At 32.6% G+C, this 22,557-nt stretch overlaps 1 protein-coding gene across 1 annotated transcript in view; it reads left to right on the forward strand.

The window, feature by feature from the left end:
* Positions 1-13,881, forward strand: part of LOC142329852 (protein yellow-like) — a 127,562-nt gene extending 113,681 nt beyond the window's left edge. Inside the window, exons 6-7 of the mRNA XM_075374718.1 lie at positions 1,325-1,614; positions 13,333-13,881. Coding sequence (XP_075230833.1) covers positions 1,325-1,614; positions 13,333-13,623 — 581 coding nt within the window. The 3' untranslated portion in view covers positions 13,624-13,881. The remainder of the gene's footprint in view (positions 1-1,324; positions 1,615-13,332) is intronic.
* Positions 13,882-22,557: the final 8,676 nt, after the last annotated feature.

The following is a 22,557-nucleotide window of genomic DNA, read 5'->3' on the forward strand; positions in this document are numbered from 1 at the left end:
TTTTTCATGGCAAAGTAGTACCATTACAGGCTGTTATCTGTACGGTTCTAGTTCAAATCCCAACATTTTTCATTTGTTCCAAACTTTATCTCTCATCCTAAAAATACAACTACACAATTCAGCTGTTATTCATGAATGTATAATTATTCATGATTGTATAATAAATAAATATATAATCTCTCTATCTGAATTATTACTCTCAAGCTGTTAAAATAATTATGTCTATTCACAAGTGCAATGTTTATTTCTAAGGAATATTTAAGTGATATTCAAAATACTAGAATGTCTTCAGGATAATTTTCCTCATGGAATGTCTTTAATCCTATTTAATGGCTAAATTTCTTGAAAAAACTGTAGTAACTGATGTTAAATATAGTGTCCATCAGTTTTATTTCACAATTCATTACATTCATTCATCATCATACTGATAATTTTAGAGGGACACATAGAGTTGGCATTGGCTGTTGACGACAATTTATTTTTAGAATGCCTGTATATCTAAGTCCTTCCTTATTGAAGGCGACAGTATTGTCATCATACTGATACATTCTCCACAAAGATCAGTAAGAATACTTTTATCAACAACTAGGTTTTAGCCTCGCTGTTATTCACATGGCTACATAGAAACTGAAGTTATCTTGAATAACTTAAATGAGCCAATCATAATATTGTAAACACATTGCTATTTTCTATCTTCTACAATAAAGATCTTTATAATACTTATTTTTGGTGTGAGATTGTAATATTTACAAAAGGTTGTCAGTCTAACTGCAGTTAGGCAGGATAGTAGTTACTGATCCTGTAATTACACATCTAGCCCATTTGAATATATTACTAATTATTAATTGAATGTAACTTATAAATTTCATGTTTTATCCTATTAACGTTCAAAAACATTGTCTTGGTATAAATTAGAAAAATATAAAATATAATAGTAATCTGTAATGTAATTTAACAGATACATTATAGACAAGTAGAACAACTAATATGTATTCCCCTAAAACTAAGGAAATAGCTATAAATAATTTGAATAATAACTCATTATTGATTATAATATAAGTAATATTACTAGTAATTTTACAAAATATATTATTAATATGTATATTATAAAATTTTCCATTACCGAGCAGAAACAATGCTTTCTCCGTGCTTTTTTAGCCATTTGATTCTTTACATTATCAAGAAATACAGGAAAGATGATGGATGTAACCAGCTCATTTAATATATATATATCAATAGTAATCCTTTTTAATAAAAATTAATGAAAACAAAATTTTGATGAGATATGATAAATTTAAATTAATAAATAATTCTTTTATTACAGGTCCATTTGATAAAAATAATGATAGAAAACTTTACTTCCATAGTTTAGCAAGCGTAAGAGAGTCATGGGTTTATACAAGTGTAATACGAAATGAAAGTTTATTTGAAAATGGTGAAAATAAATCACCAAGATCATTCCATGTATTTGAAGGTACACGTAGTTCACAATCCGCTTCTGAAGCAATGACTGATGATGGTGTATTATTCTTTGGGCTATTATCAAAAAATTCAATCGCTTGCTGGAATTCAATGTTGCCATATACTGAAACTAACATTGAAACAGTAGCAAAGGTTTGTACTCCATTATTATTCATAAGAGTTAGTAAAATAGATTAGAAAAATGAGTCATGAAAATGAATTTATCAATTAATAAATAAATATACATATGTATATACCGGCAACTAGAATTATTATATATATATATAATTCTAGCTCCCGGTCAATTTTTTTTATTTTATGTTTTTTTAGTTAAGTAACCGGATGCAGGTACAGCCAGTCACACATATAACAATGGTGGCAGTGTCTGTGTCCGTTGACCCACTGCGCTGTACACAATCACATCCCTTAAAAAAATTGGAATTCAAAAAACCTGAAAATGGTATTTCAGATACTTATCTGAAGAGTATTTTCAAACCCAAATATACTGAATATCTCGTATTGTATAGTTGAGAATGGGAGAATTTTTAAATCATTATTCAAAATTCTTTTTACCTTTCTTCTGCCTCTTTCAAGATCAAATTTCAAAAATTTAGAAATGAGTTTATTAATATGAAGATTACAGTCACCAAAAATCTGGTTGATATCTTTATTTGTTGCCAAGAAATTAAAAAAAATAGCCGGGTTTAAAAAACTCAAAAATCTATTTTAACCCTTCAAAATCAAAATTTCAAAAAACTAGAAATGATTTTTAAATATTTACATAAGTAAACATATCAAAAAAGCCAAGCTGATATCTTCATTTGTTACAAAGAAATTAAAAAAAATATTAAATTTTATTATTTAATTTTACCTCTTTAAACTCCGAATTAAAAAAAATCCATTTTTACTATGCACTTACACCATCAGAAGAATGTGTAACAAATTTTCACCAATTTATCTTCAGTCGTTTTTAGTGGGTGTCAGTTATGAATCACTCATAACATGTTGTTAAAACATATATATATATATAAAATTATACATAAAACATGATATATATATTACACAAATTAACTATCCAAATTTTGATAAATCATTACTATAAATAAGTAATGATAAGTAATAAATAAGTATGAGGATAAGAAGGGATTTTTTTTTAATTGTTAATAATTATGAATCGAGTCCTGTGTTACTTACGTTGACAGAATGAACTTGAAAAAAAATTTTTTTTTTTTAAACCACAATAATTAGTTTCACTCATTGGCATATCTTTTCTTTTGTTCCCAGTACTTTTTCACTTTGTGTGTTCTTACCTTTGCTGGGTCCATTCTGTTCTTTTACTCTGAAATCCATCATGTGTTTTTGAGTTTTTTCTCTGAATACATCACAGTCTGTGTTTTTACGTCTTTCTGTCTGCTTCTTTTAGATCTTTTTTTACCTGCTTGAACTACAAATCAGTTATCCTTTTGTTGTTTCCTTGGGCAAAAATTTCCTTGTTTAGTCTGTACTCATCATGTGCTCATAGAAGGCAAGTCTGCATTTCCTAATTGTAACTAATAGTCTGTTTACCTTTTAGTAAAGTTGATAGTTTTCAACTATTTTCTGCTTTTTTGAGTCCTAATATTTTCCTTTCTATGTTTTCAAGGAAAAAAATAATTTATATTTGGTTTTCAAAATATGAACACGTGAAAACTAAATTGTTTTTAAACAAGTATTACAACTTGTTTAAAGTATTTTAACTTGCTTATTTTAACTTTAAAAGTAGAACTTCAAATCGTTTTCTTCCAATATAGCAAAAAAATGTAAAAAAAAATATTATATAATTGAAAATGAAACGTCTTTAAATACAGTATTCTACAAGTTTTATTAAGAAAAAACTATAATACTTTAAACAAAAATACAAATCTGGAATGAGAAAAATAAATTTATAAATAATTATAAGCAAGCTAAAAAATTTTTCGGGTAATTTCCCACTCTGTAAAACTGATATCGATTTCTCCACAAATCCTTAGGGTACATACATATTTTGTTGCCATGAGATTTTCAGTCAACCATACCTATTTCTTTTACATGAAGCAAACTGTTAACTGTTAATCCTATAATCAGGTTCCTTATTTTATCCTACAGTGTTAACTTACAGCATTATATCCAATAGTCAGCAATTTACACTTTAATTTACTATCCATACTTCAGTCCCATAAGTCACACAAATTTCAATTAAGATTCTTAAATATATGCTTCTTTATTTTATTTAATTTACTAACTGTTCATAAAAATTAATGTATCTTTCTCACTTCTATGCTCTCTTTTGTAATTTTCGTGGTAATATCTTTGATATCTCAACTAAAGTAGAAGAGTAAAAAAATCAAATAAAAAAAATACAAAAAACCTATTGCTCCTACATAAAGATACTTCTAAAATTGTTACTTTGCTGAATTGAACTTGATTTTTCAAATCAGGTATGTCCATTTAACTGTCGGACAGAAATATAGTTCTTAGAAACTATTTTAAATTAGCAGATTAGGTTCATATCATGACGAATTCATATTAAATGTTTTCTCTGGTATTATATCAGGTAATAAGTAATGTGAGTGTTAAGGCTTTTTTTTTATAATTTGCAAGCTACTGCTCTACTGTTTTACGATTTAAGATGAACTTTGGGTATTCCTTTACTGAGTTCTTTATTGATATACTCTGTTAATGGGTTTAACATTCAATAGACATTTATGTTGTATGTTCATAAGTTGGTACAACTTAGAGCCACCAACAAGTATGATCATTCATGGTATGATAAATTTTTAAAAAATTAGCAGCGTTGAACATAAGAAGGATGCAGGCAGGCCTAGAACATAAAATGAAAAAATGGAAATCATTGATCAGTCTATAGTTTGCAGCCCTGGGAAGTCAACTCAAAGTGCAGCATGCAAGTTAATATTTCACGATCTACCGTTTACAACGTTTTGAAGAAATGATTAAAATTGCATCCTTATAACTTACAAATATTGCAGCACAATATCACACTGCTAGAAATGAATTTGCTGTGGAAATGATTGAAAGAATTGAGAATGACGATACGTTAAAAAAATTATATTCTCAGACGAGGTTACATTTCACATGTCTGTAAAAGTGAACACTCAGAATGTTTGAATATGGGAATCAGAGAAGCCCTTAATAACAAATTCCCAAATCACTGGACTGACTGATTGCTTAGCCATCTTGATCAGATATAACTCCATGTGATTTTTTTCCTATGGGGTTTCACCAAGGATAATGTATTCAAAACTGGTGTAGTGAATGATGATGACCTTAAGGAGACGAATGTTAATGCATTGGAAACTCATAGATGTGGATATGTTACAACCAACATGGCATGAAGAAGTTGAATGCCATTAGGATATTTTGAAAATTAAATATGTGTGAATGGATATTAATATATGTAAATGGTGCATACATTGAATTTATTTGATTACAAGTAAAAAAAAAAACTTTCAGTTTTAGGGTTTCTACATTCACATAACCAATTTTTATATCTTAATAGTTAAATTATTTACTCAATATCAAAGATTTTCAGATAATTCTTGCACACCCTGTAGCTTGTTACCAGTTTAAATATACAATATATTAATAATGAATGCCAGTGAATTTATGCCAGAGGAAACAATTATTTCAAGCACTGTTTCAGTTAACATTTGATATAATTTTATTTAGAAGTAAATTAACTAGTGCTAATTTTTATTTGAAGACTATTTTTAGGAGTGTTAAACATAAGAAGATAAAATACAGACACTTCCACTATTTATATTGCTCATTTATTTGGCAGCCACTTTTGTATTAAAAAAAATTATATCAATACATATTGTTCTAGAATGGATACAAAAGCTGATTTTATTCCATCAATTACATATTAGTGATGTAACAAATGTTGACACAACTTAAAGATGATAACTGATTTATATTAAATGAATCTCACAGTTATCCGTAATTTATTGAACCAGTTGCCCATATACTTTTTCAATTTATGACAAACTTATTCACTTATTCCAATGCCAAGAGACTTGTAATTATGTGCAAGAGGGAAAACCATCCCTTACAACCTAATTCTGAATTTCTCAGAATAGCATTCTGGAAATTGAAAACTATGAAGTAAAAATAAAACACCAATGTCAAAACCCATGTTAACTTCAGTTCCTATGATCACTACAGTTAAAAAAAAAAACACTATGTATCAATCTGTTGGTATATTATAGAATATATATATATTTTTTTGAGGTTTTTAGGGGCATCGACTACTTTGGTCATTAGCCCCATTCCACTTAAAAAAAAAAAAAAGAAAAAGGTTCAATTATTCACATTTCTATGAATCAAAAATGTACGTTCTTCTAACTTCAAATCCAGAATATTACTTTCTAGGCTTTCCTTTCGGCCATCCTTTCTAGCACCGTTTCTCCATTCTTCTGACAGCCTCAACCTCTGATGACAGCGTATCTGAGGCCTCAGACATGGCATCGTCTCCCTCTCTTTCGGATGCCAGTGACATTCTACGGCTGACGTCAGTTGATGAAAGTTTCGTTGGTGCTGTTAACATCTTTGCTAGGGAATCTAAACTAATAAGCGATGCAGTCTCTGCGGTGGATGAGCCGGACTCTATCTCTACTGCAGTACTGGGTCCAGCTGAAATAGATGCTCTCACCGAAGCTGATCTTTGTGCTTTTGGAGGCTCTTTTGGTACAGGTTTTATATTCTCTACGTCTGGTGGTTTCTCAATAATAACTTGTACCTCCATTTCTGTAGATTCAGATTTTCTTGTCACAATTTCTTTAAGCTTGTGACTAGACGACGGAGTGATCCGTTTCTCTTTGCTAGATAAGTCAAGATTTTTTATTCTTACTTCAGTTGGTGGCTTAGTAATTGCAGGTTTAGCTGGTGATTTAAACTGTGCTGGTGCGTCTCTCATGTCAACGGCGTCAGACGGAGAGTGAGCCTTCTCATGTTTAGTTTGTTCCATCCGATGAGTCGACTCAATCTTTGAATCAATGATTCTTTCAATCATCGTCGCAAGACTTGGAGCCATCGTGTTAAGCAACTGCTCCACGTTAATTTTGGATGTGGAAGGGGCAGCCGCTGCTTCTGCGTAAGAAGTCGATGGTCGTGGTGTACGCTGATTAACAATTTTCTTCGCTTCAGGATAACTGACCTTCTGAAGCGTTTTAACTTCCTGAATTGCTGTTTCTAATTTATATGTAGGGCAGTTTCTTGAATGACAATTGTGATGCCCTTTACAGTTAACACAGGTTGGAGGGTCTTTACATGGGTCACCCTCATGTGTTTTTTCTCCACATATACATATTCCTACGCTTCACATCTAGCTGCTGTGTGTGCGAATCATTGACACTTAAAACATCTCATCGGCTGTGGAATAAATGCTCGTACATCAAGCCGATGGATGCCAGCTCGTACCTTTTCAGAAAGATTCGGCCTATTAAATGTTAAAACATGCGAGGCCGAAGGAACAACTTCACCATTTCTTCGCATGGTTAGTCTGCGACACTGAGTCACTCCCTGACTCGACATTTCTTGTACAATTAAGAAGATCGCGACAAACAACAACTCCTCTGGATGAGTTCAGTGTGCTATGCAGTTGAACAGAAACCGCAAATTCACCAATCTTCTTCAACGCCTGGACTTTCTGGCTTTACACGTCGTTGATAGTTTCGACGTGCAATCCATTAAAAGTCTTTCGGATTTCTTTAACGGGACCACCAGCACAATTTGTAATTTCTCTTGCGATTAAGAATGGACTAACTTTTTGGAAGTTTCCATTCTCCTTTGTAATAATTAAAAATCTTGGCTTAGGTACACTATAGCCAAATAAGCTTTTACGTAAATCTTTACTGATTCTATCAGCATCTTTCTTGATTTTGTCACACTCTTGCTCTTTTTCCTCTTCGCTTGTGGTGAATCGCAGGATTCTAAATGAGGGTGCTTACGTGCACCCTCTGCCACGTTTGATTGTTCAATATTCATGAACGGTTGATCCCTTCTGTAGCAAGGCTAGCCGCCGGGGTACACCCCCACTCCAGGGCTACTAACCTTGGAGGTCCGATCCGGTACTCCCGTGGAACCGGCATATGTCCTGGCAGAGAGCGGATGCGCAGTCTCTGCACTGATCCCAGGCTCCTACTCACCGAAGCTTTCAGAGCTCCCATGCACCGACATACATGGGCACCATTGCTACATGCTTGCCATTGCAGGGGGCATGTGGACAACGGAAGGGTCTCCGTTACACCTGCAATAACATTGATCCTGGAAGCCAGATCGCCAGCTCTAAGAGTGGTATGAGTCCATTTCCAAATCGTTTATTATTCCATTTCCTGCAGGTAGCGGAAAAATCATGGCCACGATAGTAATGTCCATACTGCATTGTTGTCTGTAAGTTGTCGTGTTGTAGTATCTTTGATTACGTGTGACTTATTATATTATAAAATGAATAGGAAAATCGATGTTGCCGCCGACTGTGAAATACATGGAGTCATGCGTTTTTTAAACCATGAGAACGTTAAGCTGAAATTCATAGACAGTTAGTCACTGTGTACGGTGACAATATAATGAATGAAAGAAATGTCCGAAAATGGTGTGGAAGGTTTAGAAATAACAGAATTAATGTGCAAGATGAAGAACGTTCGGGGAGGTACTCGATAATCACTGTGCACTTGTTGAAACGCGTCGATGATGAAATCAGAAAAAATTGTGGCTCAACGATTTCCGACCTCGCCTTTATTTTTCCTGAAGTTTCAAGAGCTGTTATCGGTCGCACTGTTCATGACCATTTAGGCTTCAGAAAGGTTTATGGGTGCCGCACGTCTTAACGGAACGTCACAAAAAAATCAGAATGGGATCTGGTTTGTAATTTTTGATGCGTTACACAGAAAAAGTGATGAGTTCCTTAACTCAAATGTTGTGAAATGAAAGATATATTTCGTATTATACTTGGTCCAGCCAATGTACGAGCTTGTAACGTCACGAGCAGACTGAGTATTACTACTCGGCCTGAAAACATCAAATCGAAATATTACTTATCAAATTGTACGCGGTAATAACTATCATATTTACATTTACTAATTATAACAATACATAATTAATTCTTTTATATTCTTTATTTGTACTAAATTATTAATTTTTAATAAGAAAAAAAACTTACTTGAAATTTCTTCATGCATCTAATTCCAACTTCTAGCAAGTTCACCTCCTCGCTAAATGAATCACTATCATTGTCACTTTCACTATCAGAGTCCAACGAATAATTTAATGTTCTGTCATTTAATCTATCAGTGGTTTCAGTTTTTCATACTCTTTTCAATATTTTTTACTTTTTCACAATACGGTTTCCTCTCAGTCATCTTCATTAATGGAATTAATTTTCTTCGTTGATAATTTTTCAACACTGTGAAAGAAAATGTTGTGTTATGACTCGCCACGAATCTTTTTACGGCTGATCATACCATCTCGATCGGATTCAAATCAGGATGGTACGGTTGGAGTCTAAGAACACGATACCCATGTTTTTTTTTAAAAGGTCATCCAAGTGAAATTTTTGTATTTCAGTTTTATGTGATTTTACTTCTTCATGTATAACCGTGGTTTCAGCAATTTTGAACTATATGGTATATGGGTTTTCTCCAGACAATCGGTTATATCTTTTCTTCTGGAGTTAGAATTTGGCACTTTATCAATAACTGTATTGTGATAAGGGGCGTTATCAACAACTACTATTGACATTGGTGGACGATTTGGAATCAATTTTTCATGCGCCGATTTCATGAAATTGTCTGTATTCGTGTTGTCACGGTAGCCGCCACTTTTCGAACTGGCTTTCCAAGTTAGTAATGCGTTCGGAATAAAACAGATTTCTCCTCCAGCATGAATTTCTATTAAACGGTCACCTTTATTAATCGGCACATGAAGTCCCTCAACAATAGCATTAGACCATGACTTTGTCGAACAATGCGAACTTAAAACGTACGTTTCATTTAAATAAACAATTGTAGCATTGCTTTGTCTGTACTTAGCCATTGCCTGCAAATATCCAATTCTCTTCCACCTGATATCGGATTTCTCAATTAAAAGTTTTTTGTTATTTTCAGTTTTACACCATTTAAAACTTAACTCTTTCAAAATAACAGCTAAAGTTGATTCATTGCCTTTAAAATCAATAGATTACTAAAGTTCTTGCCTTACTTTTTTTAAAGTAGGTAATTCATTCTTCTTTGAATGAAATTTATTAACTGTTCTTTGAACTACACCTAAATCAAAACTGTCCAGTCCACTGAGAGGTTTAGAACGTCATTTATACTTTTCGGCGTGCTGAAAGAACACGATTGGGGTGTTGATTGAAGAATCATGTCTTTCTTTCTCTTCTGAGTTTTTGAACCTGTGTTCTTTATATCCCACAAGCAGCAGCACTTCATTCTTCACATGCTTGAATGCCAATTATATATTTTTCGTCAGTTAATTTACCTACTTTTAGAGCTTCTTTTTTCATAAAATCTTAAACATTTGGATGCAAACTGATAGCCACAGTCTTTTGGATCAATTTGGTATACTGTTGATTGATTTCATGCCACGTGAGACGACTATAAGTGCAGAAGCCTACTGCGAAACTCTACGTAAGTTACGGCGCGCCATTCAAAATCGGCGACGTGGGCGGCTGACCGACGGCGTCGTCCTGCTGCACGTATATACACATCTACACGTTGCGGGTCCGACACGTCATTTATTGAGAATATTTGGTTGAGAAATTTACGTCATATAGTCCAGATAGCCCGGACCATCATATAGTCCGGACTTAGCTCCTGATTACCATTTGTTTGGGAAATTAAAAGAATTTTTGAGTGGTAAGCAATTCGCGGGTGACTTTGAACTTAAAAATGCTGTTAATCAGTGACTAAATGGACTAGTGGCAGAAGAATACGACGAGCGTATATTGAAGCTGGTGTATCGCTACGATAAATGTCTTTTCATGTGGTGATTATATAGAGAAAGTATGTAGTTAATCAGGAATAAAAACTCTGATGTGGAAACCACATGACTTCCTTGTACGCCTATAAATTACACATACACATATTTTTAAAATGAAGAGTACATAAAATCTTATGTCATTAATAACTTCTGATATGTTTTTTTATTATTATTGAATTATTTATCGTAAAAATCTTTTTACAGTCAGATGTTAATAATTATTAACAAATCAATATATTTAAATTAAAAAAAAGGAGATGAAGTCGGATTCGAACCGATGTTCCTTCCTCTTGTAAGACCAAATATTTCATTAATTAAACTTTTATTTGGCTATAACTCTGGAACCAATGAAAATAAATACCACTTATTATATATTGTTGAAAAGCTCTCAATAAAGGCAAATTACTGTAGTTAAGAAAAACTTCAAAATCCAAATTTTTTGAATTTTGGGCTTTGTCCAAAACTGAAATTTTTTACAATACTTTCTTTACTTCGTACAAGGAAGTAAAAATATTTATAAAGTTTTCAGAATAAATTTTTTTACAATGAAACTGTCTTTACTGTAGAGGTAACCTCTCGGATATACGGAGTGATTCAAAGAAACGGGAAATTTTGAAAGTTGTGTGGGTAGCCGTGGGCGATTGGTACCACTTGATAAGTGGCGCCAGCCTCTCTAACCTAACCTGCCATTTAGTTGTCATGGATCCTTGGAGTGGTGCGCAACATGCATTTGCTATCAAAGCGTTTTATAAAAACAATGACAGTGTGGAGGGAGCGCGTAGAGAATTTCGCCGTCATTTTAATCTGGGACGGCACGACCGTGTTCCATCAGCACATGCAATTAAAACACGGATATCTAATTTTGAGGAAACTGGTTCGGCAATGAAAAAGAAACCTCCAGGCTGTGAGCGAACCGTCCGTACACCACAGAATGTTCAAGCTTTACAAGATGCTGTCTCACGAAGTCCACATCGGTCAATCCGTCGTCTCTCAGCATCTTTACAATTCCATGGTTCAAGTTTTCGAAGAATGTTAGTGAAGGACTTGCAATACCATCCATACAAGTTGCAGATCGTCCAGGAACTGAAACCGAACGATGCAGTTGTGAGAGCACAATTCTGTAATGTAATGCTTCAGAAGATAAATGATAACGAAGAGTTTGTTCACGAACTGTGGATGTCAGACGAAGCACATTTCCACCTCAGTGGATTTGTTAACAAGCAAAATTTCAGATACTGGGCACAAGAAAATCCTACGCAGCTACACCAGCGTCTGTTGCACAGCCAGAAAGTGACCGTGTGGTGTGCTATGTCATCTTACGGTGTTATAGGCCCTTATTTTTTTGAGGATGACAACGGTCTTGCGATTACAGTGACGTCGGCCCGTTACGTAGCCGTGCTTGAAACCTTTGTTGTGGAACAACAAAAGAGATTTCCACCGATTCTTAACACAGCCTGGTTTCAACAAGACGGAGCAACGTCACATACTGCACGAATATCGATGGCAGCTGTACGCCGATTGTTTGGACAACGTGTCATATCACGAAATGGTGACATTAGATGGCCTCCCAGATCGCCTGATCTCTCAGCTTGCGATTACTTTTTGTGGGGTCACCTAAAAAGCACAGTGTTCCACAGTAGACCTGCTACAACGAAAGAACTGAAGACAAAGATCCGAGAAGCAATTGCGGAAATTCCAATTGAGATGTTACGTCAAAACACGAACAATTTAACGAAGAGACTTCGTGAGTGTTTACGTAGAAGAGGAGGTCACCTGCAAGATGTCATCTTTAAAAAATAAACTAAAATGTATGTATCATAAAATGGCAACATCTGTACAATTACAGGAAATTCATTATCTAAAAAAAATTTTTCATTAACGTTATTTAATTTTTTTAATTTCCCGTTTCTTTGAATCACCTGTATAAGTACATTGTAGTTAATATTTCCATTAATAAACACATAAACTGTAATTGTTGTGTAGATGTATAAATTCACGTTAACTCTCTCACCATGATACATATATTATTGTGTGTACAAACTGCTATTAGCAACAGCTATGTCAGTAAAAGTATGGAAGAAAGTTCTGGATACTAGTTAACTAAAAATTTAAGTGTTATTTAAGAACTAGCATGTGTACATAACTAAATGTTTTATGCAGAGTAAATAAGAATTTTGTCTGCAATGATAAATAGTTTTTTTATTCCAAATGCCACTACTTAGTATTAAAACAAAAAAAAACTTGCTTTCCAATTTTCTATTTTGTCTGTAAACATGAGACTGCTTAGTTTCTTTACACAATACCCACCAGTTGAGTACTCATGTTCAAGAGCACCTTCTCCTTTCTAACAATAATACTTACACTGCTGTAACATATCACACACATACTTACGCACTTCAATCTGATGTAATACTTTAATTAAGATAACATCTTCAGTATCTAATATTTAAACCTCCTAAGGGGATTTAGCAAAATGGTTTATAGGTCAGTTGAATACATCCATGCCACACAATTCTTGCAATGGGTAATACGGTTCTTTTTAAGGAAATATTCTGAACTGTTATAAGTTTGGTGCTTGTGTTTGAAACAAAAGGAATTTTTTGGAGTATAAAATTTAATCTGGTCTGCAAAATAATAAGTTAATTACTGCTCCCACCCTGGGTAAAAATATTCCTATCTCCCAAAGAAATTGCAAAACAATGCATGCAACTGTTTGTAAGGTGGCGAAGTACATGTTTGATGTTGTACATTTATTAGATATAATGTAATTTTCTTCGTAATGTTTATTTAAAATTTTTTTTCAAATAAATAAATTAAGAATATACTGTTCAATTATAAATATATTGTAATATATTTCAGGATGATTCAAGATTACAGTTTTCATCTGGACTGAAAGTACACAACGGAAATGTTTGGGCTACCACATCACGTTTTCATCATTATTTTACAGGAGTAATGAATCATAATGATATTAATTTTAGGATTTTAGTTGCCCCAGTCCACGAACTTGTAATAGGAACATCATGCAGTATTATAACAAACAGATATCCAGGAACAACATCGTCGCCTTTTCGTCCCTTTCCAACAAGAGGGGGCAGTTACAGTAATTCGTCGTACGGTAGCAACAAGCCTGTTGTTTTTGAAACATGAAGTAATCTTTCAGATAATAATTGCTGCAATAATATTGTTTGGTTATTGTTTTATTTTGTAAATATTTTGTACTTGTCAAGAACTAAAAAAATGTAAGGAGTGTAATATTAAAGATAAAGAATATCTTGTTGGATTTCACAGAGCCACAAACAGAATTAATTTATTTTATTTTTGTAATAAAGCAAGATATTCTTATTGCCATTTGAAAGTAAAATTGTGATTTAAATCTAGTACAATAAAAATAATTACAAAAAAAAATGTTTTTTGGCTTCTACATCAATTTTTCCAGATTTTTCTGAACATGTCTGAGGTAATGGTTTTGATGGAATTTTTCAGGCTTTTCTGATGTAAGCAAACAATCATTCCATTCGTTTCAGTTATAGCCAGTGTTACATAATTTATATATTTAGACAAGAAACTACTTTTCTTTATCCTATTTTTTCTTTCTTTATCTACGTAGTTTTGTTTTATATTGCTTATGTAAGCAACTATATTACCTGAAAATTGATAAACACTTCAATAAAAATACAACACAAAGATGTTCTGTACCTTAAATTAAAGAGTGTACTGTAAGTATAAAGAGTGTTAACAAAGAAATGAACCTTCCTGCTTTGTGGAAAGCAAATATATGCCATACATTCCCATCGCTTTGTCTCATAGGGTTGAAATTTTTTTATTTTATTTCTATCTCTGGATTATGCTCACAAATGTTTGCATTATTTTTTTTTTTTTGAGATTATATTATTTTAAAATGTATGATTGATAAGAGTATAAAATGAAGAGAGAAAACTACGGTGCGGTCTTATAAAAAGGACAAGGCTGGTGTACGATTACGAAATCCAAGGTTAGTGAGTCTGGTTCTAGAAGGAAGAACAAAAAAAACAGTAAAACAGAATAATTGAATTTATGAAACATATAACTGAGGATACACGACATAAGAGATATGCTGAGGTCTAGAGATGGAAAATAATGGAGAAATGCATCAAATTTCTACGACAAAAACATTAACATGGCTTATCAGTAAATAAAGCATCAATGACCTTGAAATGAATGACGTATTGAAAAATCAAGTCAAGTTATTCCTAAGCATGATAACTGGTATACAACTTACATGGTAATGATGTCATGATTAGAGAAAAAGACCAACCTATACATATGTGTATGCCACATGATTAAAGTTGTTATAACAAGAACCATTTATTTAAGAAGCTGAAAACTGCTAAATATTATTTTGCGGTCAGTTAAGGAACAGCAAAAAATCTCTAGCAAATCCTTCAGCCTCAAAAGAAAGCAATGAAAATGTTAAAAAATCCATGAATTAAAATCATGAAAAGCTGTACAAAATATTTACAAATTTATGAACTCTTAAATTCTGCTTTGTAAAATTATGAAGTATTTACATAAGTGACAGGAAAGGAGCTTTGAAGAGCTACATAACACATTTAACACTATTTTCTATGTATTAATAAGAATTAATAAATACGCTGACCATGTTAAACAAGTGACATAATAAAACCTAGTGAGAAAAAAATGCAAAATACTGGGCAATCAAAAAGGACTTCACAACCTTAAAAACATATAAAAATTTGTTGAAATTATTTACAAGTTTGGTTGAGGTCTCACTTCATAGAAAAACACTCAAAAGTTTGTCACCCGACATTCATTTTGGTTTGATATGGCTTCCATTGTAATGCGACATACATCCTACCTGAAGTCAATTTCATTCCAGACTGTAGCCTGCAAGTCGGGCATTACCTCTGCAGCTGTGGTGTTATCTCGAAGTCTTAGCTCAACAAGATCAGCAGGCAAAGGTGGTACACAAACCCGATCTTTAATTAAACTCCACAAGAAAAAAATCTAGTGGGGTCCAAATTTGGGAGCGAGATCCTGGAAATTGAGTAACAAGAAACTCTTGGACTTCTAGGCAGTAGTGAGGTGGTGTTCGTCTCTCTGAGGAATTAGACAATTTTGAAGCATGTCCAGATAAACAATACCATTTACTATTGCCTCCAGGAAGAAGAATAGGCTGTAGTCCTTGTTTGCTTAGGACACAAAAAACATGACCTTAGGTCTATCATAAATGTGCTGCAAAGTTTTATGAGGATTTTTGCTACCCCCATATTCAGCAGTTATGGGTGTTCACCTTGCCACTGACGTGAAATGTTGACTCATCACTAAAAATTACATTGTCTGCAATTCTATCCATCAATTCCATATAAAACTGCAGTCAACCAATTTTGCCATCATCTAAGTTGTTTGTATGGCTTCAAGTGCATCATTTATGTAATACGCACCAAACAGTTATTTGTGTGCCAGTCACGTGATGTTGAGTTGATTTCTTCAGACTACGTGCAAGGTTTTCTCTGAGTTGTTCCAGCAGCTTCAGGGATGCATGGGCATCCTGTTGACTTTGTATGTTTAACAGAACAACCTGTCTCAATGAAGGGGCCAAGAGTAAATTGTGTGCCTACTAGGCGGCTCCCTACCATACTCTCCACGAAAACTACGTAGAACTGCAGTTGCTAACTGCAAATCATGAAACCAAAACCCACAATGAGTATGTTCCGCACAAGTAAATGTATCCAATTTTAACAATACCAGTAACCAAATTTGTTACTAATGAACTACGCGAGTCAAAACTTTTTGGTTTTGCTATGAAATGAGACTTCAACCAAATCTGTAAGTTATCTAAATAAATTTTAAATGTTTTTAAATTTGTGAATCACCCGGTATACTACTGGTACTGAGACCCGGGCTACTTGTATTGAGAAAAGTTATACCTGGCTGCTCTAGTTTTCTCACTTATGAACACTCAGCCTAAAAAATGTGCAACGTATAATATTTTTTTTAATTTGCAGGCACTGACTGCTTTTGTCATTAGCCCATGAATATAGAATTTGTAGCATACTAAAAATGCCATGTCTGACTGTGATTCGAACCTGGAACCTACAGATAAAAGGCCAAGATGCTTTCACTCTACCACAGAGAGAGTAGTGATAATTGCAGCGAAGTGACAAATTACTTAAATTCTAGTTTGATCGCTAAATACAGTTATTAAATTTCTCTCTCTTGGTAATATAAAACTTTTTTAGTTTTGAAATACATTTTTATACTTAATTAATACAAAGATCACAAATGAAAAAAAAAATGTAAATGATTTTCAAAATTTGCAACTAAATTTAAAAAAGTAGATATTTATGGTTACTTCAGATGAAAAGAGTTACTATTATTTCAAACAAAGGGTTGTCTATTGAACTCAAAGAAAAAATTCCAAATTTTTATTAAATTAAACTTGCAGGTAATCTAGTAACTATGTGCTCTAGGTAACATCAAGAGGGAGGTACAGTTATTAAAAACCACTATCAACAAATAAGTAATTACCTTAATATGAAGCATGCAAACACTAATAAGAATTTAATAACTCACATAATTAAAACAACTGCTACCATCTATTTCAGGAAAATTTAACATAGTATTTTTTGGTAACGTGTTTGAAGCTTAATAATAAAAATATCCTGTAATAATAAAAAATTTGAGTGACCTATTTTATTTATCAATCACTTTTCAGTTACACTATAAAAGTAACCCATTAACTACATTTTAACATAATTTAACTTAGCTGGTAAATAATTCTGAAAAAATTCAGTACGCTACATTTTTGGACTAACAAATAACCATTTTATTTCATCGATCTTGCCAAAGATACTTATTGGACCAAATTTTTTGAAATTAATAATAGTTTCAGGAAAGAATGGATATTTATGTTCATTTTGATAAGTTGAGTAAGAAAATATGTATTGTATACAATTATTAAGACAGGAAGAAAATGCTATTTGAAAAAAAATCTTTTAAAATAATTTCTTTGGAGAAAGTTTTTTACCCTTTTAATGGAAATAGATTTGCTTGAAAAGTAGCTGATAATTGTAAAAAAATTAGTCCAAAAACACGAGATGGGTAAGAACCATCACGAAATAACAATTATTTTGTGGCACATGAAGTGTTACTTGCCCATACAGGTATGTAGGAATTGGGTACTTAACTTTAGTTCCTGAACATAAATTTAAGTAAATTAAAATTATAAAAATTATTTTATAAAGCATTTTCAAAAAATATTTTTTTCATAAATAATCAATTCAATATTATTGATGATCATTTTAATACCAAATACGATTTCAATTTTTAGAATTATAATCTTCTGTGGTGACATTCTTGGCTCAATTTGAAATTTCAAGTCATTACAGAATTGTTGGAAAACTGTACTTATAAAGTAGGGAATTCATCATGTCTTTCTCTTTTCTTTTCATTTGTTATTTTATGTGGTTCGCTGTACTTGCGTTTTGGTTCTAACTTTAAATCTGCTCTTCCCCTTCTTCTCAAATTATGTCAAAACTTTTGTTTTCTATTCCCTTTTAAAGTAAATCAATCCTGGCTGATGTTTCTTGCTACGTAATCATTTAATATGTCTCCAATTGAAAGGTTTCCATTTTCATTAGTTTTTCTTAACTGAAAATCTTGTTTTATGTAATCTGCTTTAATCAAAAAAGTTATCTTTAATCAATTCCTTGTCAGAATAAAACGTTTCTTTTTTACTGTCTTGAAAAATAAGTTGGGCCCATATGGAATGTTTGATGTTTCTAAGTTTTTCCTTTCAGTCAGGGCATCATCGTAAGTCATGTTTAAGATGAATAAAGTGTGGAGTAAGCATACATGTTACAAATTTAAACGATGTAGGTATCCTACAAGACATTCTAAGCCAGAAATATTTTGTACATTTTTAATCTTCGTGAGAGTAGTACACTTCCCAACGTTCATGATTCATCTGAATGTCAACCTACAAGGTTATAAAAGGGAAAACATTCTTCAGCTGGTACAGCTTAGTACTACAACAAGGATGTAAAGAATTTCTATATGAGTTAACATTCCACAAGTACAGTATGGAGGACATTACATGCTCATAGACTGTGTCCTTATCATGTTCAGAAAGTTCAACACCTCCAGCTTGTTGACCATGCCAGACAACTGTAGTTCTGTTAGCGGGTTAACACAGTGTTTCTCAAATTGTGGGTTGCACCCCCCCCCCCCCCTAGAGAACATGAAACACTAAATGGGGGCGCCAGCATATCGAAAAGAAAATATTATTAAAAAAGTTTATTAATTTACTGAAAGTAAAGCAAAACAAAATACACTCTGACATAATAAATAATAAAATACACATTTGCACTTATATAATACACTTACAAATAGAGTTGTATCAGTACTACACAATGTATTTAATAATAATTAACTTAGCAATACTAAATTAAAAACAAGTTTAATAATTATTACTGACTCCCTTGGGCCTGTCTTGCAGAGCAAAGTTTTGCGAAGGAAGGTTTAATATTAGAAAGTTATTTTTCTATATTTAGCCAAGATCTATATTTTGGCTTCAAAGCAGCCACTCCAGAAAATCTAGTTTTGCAAAGTAGGTTGTTGAAAATGGTAATAGTATACAAAATGTTGCTGTTTTCAGTGCAGAAAACTCATCAATCCCTGTCCAAAATTCAAATAGTGATTTGTTACTAAATTGTCTTTTGATTTTGCCACTTACCAAGAAGTCTATGAAGATTTCTTCTTCAGCACTTGAGAGTCCTTTGGGAGTATTTTGAAATGGATACCTAGCCCACAAGTAACATGCTACAAAGTTGTCGTCAGCAAAAAATAATTTACTACGGTTACAACTATCATTAATATAATATTCAGTTCAGGACTCATTTCTTTGGAAGCCAAAGAATGGAATGTGTCCAGACGTACTACGGAGATTTTTGTTCACAAGTGCTATATACTTTGGAATCTTCCAAACATTAAACGAGCACCATCGATGCGCATTCTGATGCAATTTTTCCACTCTACGCCTGCCTCGTTTATAAAATCATTTAAGTTAGCAAATAATGCGAAGTCTGTTGCTTTGAGTTCTACTGGTTTGCAGAAAAGTTGTTCTTCTACGGCTGACATACATCACAAAATCAAACAAAGGCAATGAAATGAGCATCTTTATTGCTATCTGTTGCCTCATCAACCTGAACTGAAAACAATTTATCACACAACTTCCTGAAAAGCTAATGCTATACATCTTCAGCTATATCACCAATTAGACGGGCAACAATAATATCATTTGATAGAGGTATGGATAGTAATTGTTTGGCAAAATTATCTCCAAACATAGTTTTTACAATCTCAATTGTAGCTGCAAAATAAACTCTTCACCAATGTTGTGCGAGTAAAGCTTTTTCATTTACAAAGTTTTTCTTAAAAATGATGTTTGCTTTTCATATGATTTTAATTTTTATTTGAAGAATTCTTGAAGTTTATTAACATATTCACTTCCAAATGCCATTTAAGTTTATAAGGTTTCTTGCTGTCTGCTGCCAAAATTTTTGAGCAAATTCACACAGGAGCCTTGCCTTTCTTCTTCATTTACTTCAGTATTGATAAACCCAAAATTGAAGTATTCTTGAGAATATTTTCTTGATTTAACTACATTTATGTCAATTTCTAACTACTTATTTTCAAGTTCATGAGATCCGCTTGCATCTGATTGAACAGTAGTTGTATCAGAAAATCTGTTTTACAAAATGCTGTTCTTATTGTTCTTATCCCACTTATCTTAACATGATAATTCACAGAAATTTATCGAAAATGATTCCATTCTTCACAGTGACATTTTCTTATTCAGATAGCTTTTTAAAACCCTCATTATAAAAGATATTCAGAAAAAAGTATTAGCGCACAGTGTGTTAAATATTATTGAAATGTTAAAGCACACTTTACATTTGCATATTATAACTTTTCCAAGATAACCAATGACATGCAACTGAATATCTTGCAAAAAAAGGAACCTAACTTAACATTCTATACACATAAATAGTCCAAGCTATTCTCTATGTACTGGTGTTAACTAATTTTACAGAAGTTATGACTTAACACATCATGATATATTACTAACACATATAACTAATAAATTTGGTATAATATACCAAAACATATAGAGATCCATTTTTATAACCAATGCAATAAAGTTAACATAAGTTTTACCACAATACACATTTGATATGCTTATATGTGTTTGGTCTCAATAATAAAACTTTTGATAAAATATGAAAAGTGAAAAATTAGTTTCTTATTTAAAAATAGTAGAGTAGTTGCATCATTTCAAGACTGCAATTGTTTAGTCTGTCTAGTAGACCAATGTTTATAACTGATGTGGACATTAAATTTGTTGATGCAAATTAACGTGCAAATTAATCCGAACACAATGTTATTTAATAAAAGGTAAATCTATTTATAAAAAAATCATACCTATACAATTCATGAATATCTAGTAATCCCTGCTTTATTCTTAATCACATCAGGTACATGATTTGTATAGATTCAACAAGTGTACTACATATTTTTTTAATTTTTTCATCATGAAACCATACAGATATTATTGCTTTAATAAAGTAAATTTGAGTGCTACAATTAATTTTTGACTACTGCAAAAATTTTCAATATTAAATCTGGTGAGTTGCTTGGCCACAGGAATACTTTATGTTTTGTTCTTCAAATAATGGTTTTTTTTTTACTTTTTTGGCTTATGGTATGGTGACAAGTCTTGTTGGAACACTCTGTTGCCTAGTGGGAATTTTTTAGTTTAAGTTGTCACAACCCTTTCTTTCAGAATCTTGATATATCTATGACTTTTCAATATACTGTTCCATAGACTGGAAGTAATGAACAAGAGCCTTCACATGTGAATCAAGTCAAAATGTTTTTTTCTGAGGATGTTTAACTGATTATTGGAAATGAACTGGTGATGTATTTTTATCTGATGCTTTTCTAACGTATGGATCTCTTTACCCCTGAATGTAAAATATGACTTGTCAGAAAACATAATATTTTTTCAGTCTTCTTTGGTCTAGTTAGCATGTGCTTTAGCCTACAAGAGATTGTGTTTGCACACTGCTGGTGTTAAAAGCTGCATTTTAGTTGGCCGATGAACTTTCTGTCCAGATGCAAGAAACCGGTGTCTACAGCTGTCGTGAGTAAATCTGTTGCACTGACTGCTAATTCTTGATTTAAGTCCATAGTAGATAATTTTGGATCAAGTTTACTTTTTCTCAACAATAACCGATCCTGTGTTGGACTAGCTTGTCTTTCATAGTCACATTAGCCTTTCCTTTGAGATGAAAAGGATCAAGTTTCTTTAAATTGTTTTAAAATAGCATTCACTGACTGTAGTCCAAACACCGCAAGCAGAAGCTATTTGTTGTTCTTGTAAAGGTATACTCAGAAAGAGAAACAATTTTTGAACGCTTTCTTGGAGTTATGTCTATTATTATATATTCAAGACATGCAGAACAAAAAAGACAAAAGTATGATTTTGTAATAACAAAATTAAATACTTTCACAAAACATTGTAACATGAAAATTATTAAATAACCAAAGAACAATAATCTATTACGAGATTATTTTCTCGATTTGCTTTATTGTTCTTTGCTGCTGATTTCTTGCAGCTGGAAGGAAAGCTCATTAGCCAACTAAAATGCTGCTTTTAACACCAATAGAGTGCAATAAAAGGCTCTTGTGGGGCAAACCAGAGGCTAACTGGACCAAAGAAGCCTAGTAAAATGCTATGTTTTTCGATGAGTCCCATTTTTATGTTCAGAGGCAAAGGGTTCTATACATTACAAAAGCATCACATACATCACCGGTTCATCTCCAACAGTTAATTGTTCATTAGTTCCTCATTACACACATAACTTACATGATGGGTGTGGTCAAGCAGTGCAGCCACAACTTAGAAATAGTAAAAAAAATTTCCTTTGGAATAAACTGCATGCTACTGTATATATTTAAAAATTCTACAAAAATGTTTAATGTAGAAATAACAAGCAAACATATTTGTTTTAATCAAAT

This window comes from Lycorma delicatula, chromosome 9 (assembly GCF_047948215.1).
Source record: "Lycorma delicatula isolate Av1 chromosome 9, ASM4794821v1, whole genome shotgun sequence".
Lineage (NCBI taxonomy): Eukaryota > Metazoa > Arthropoda > Insecta > Hemiptera > Fulgoridae > Lycorma > Lycorma delicatula.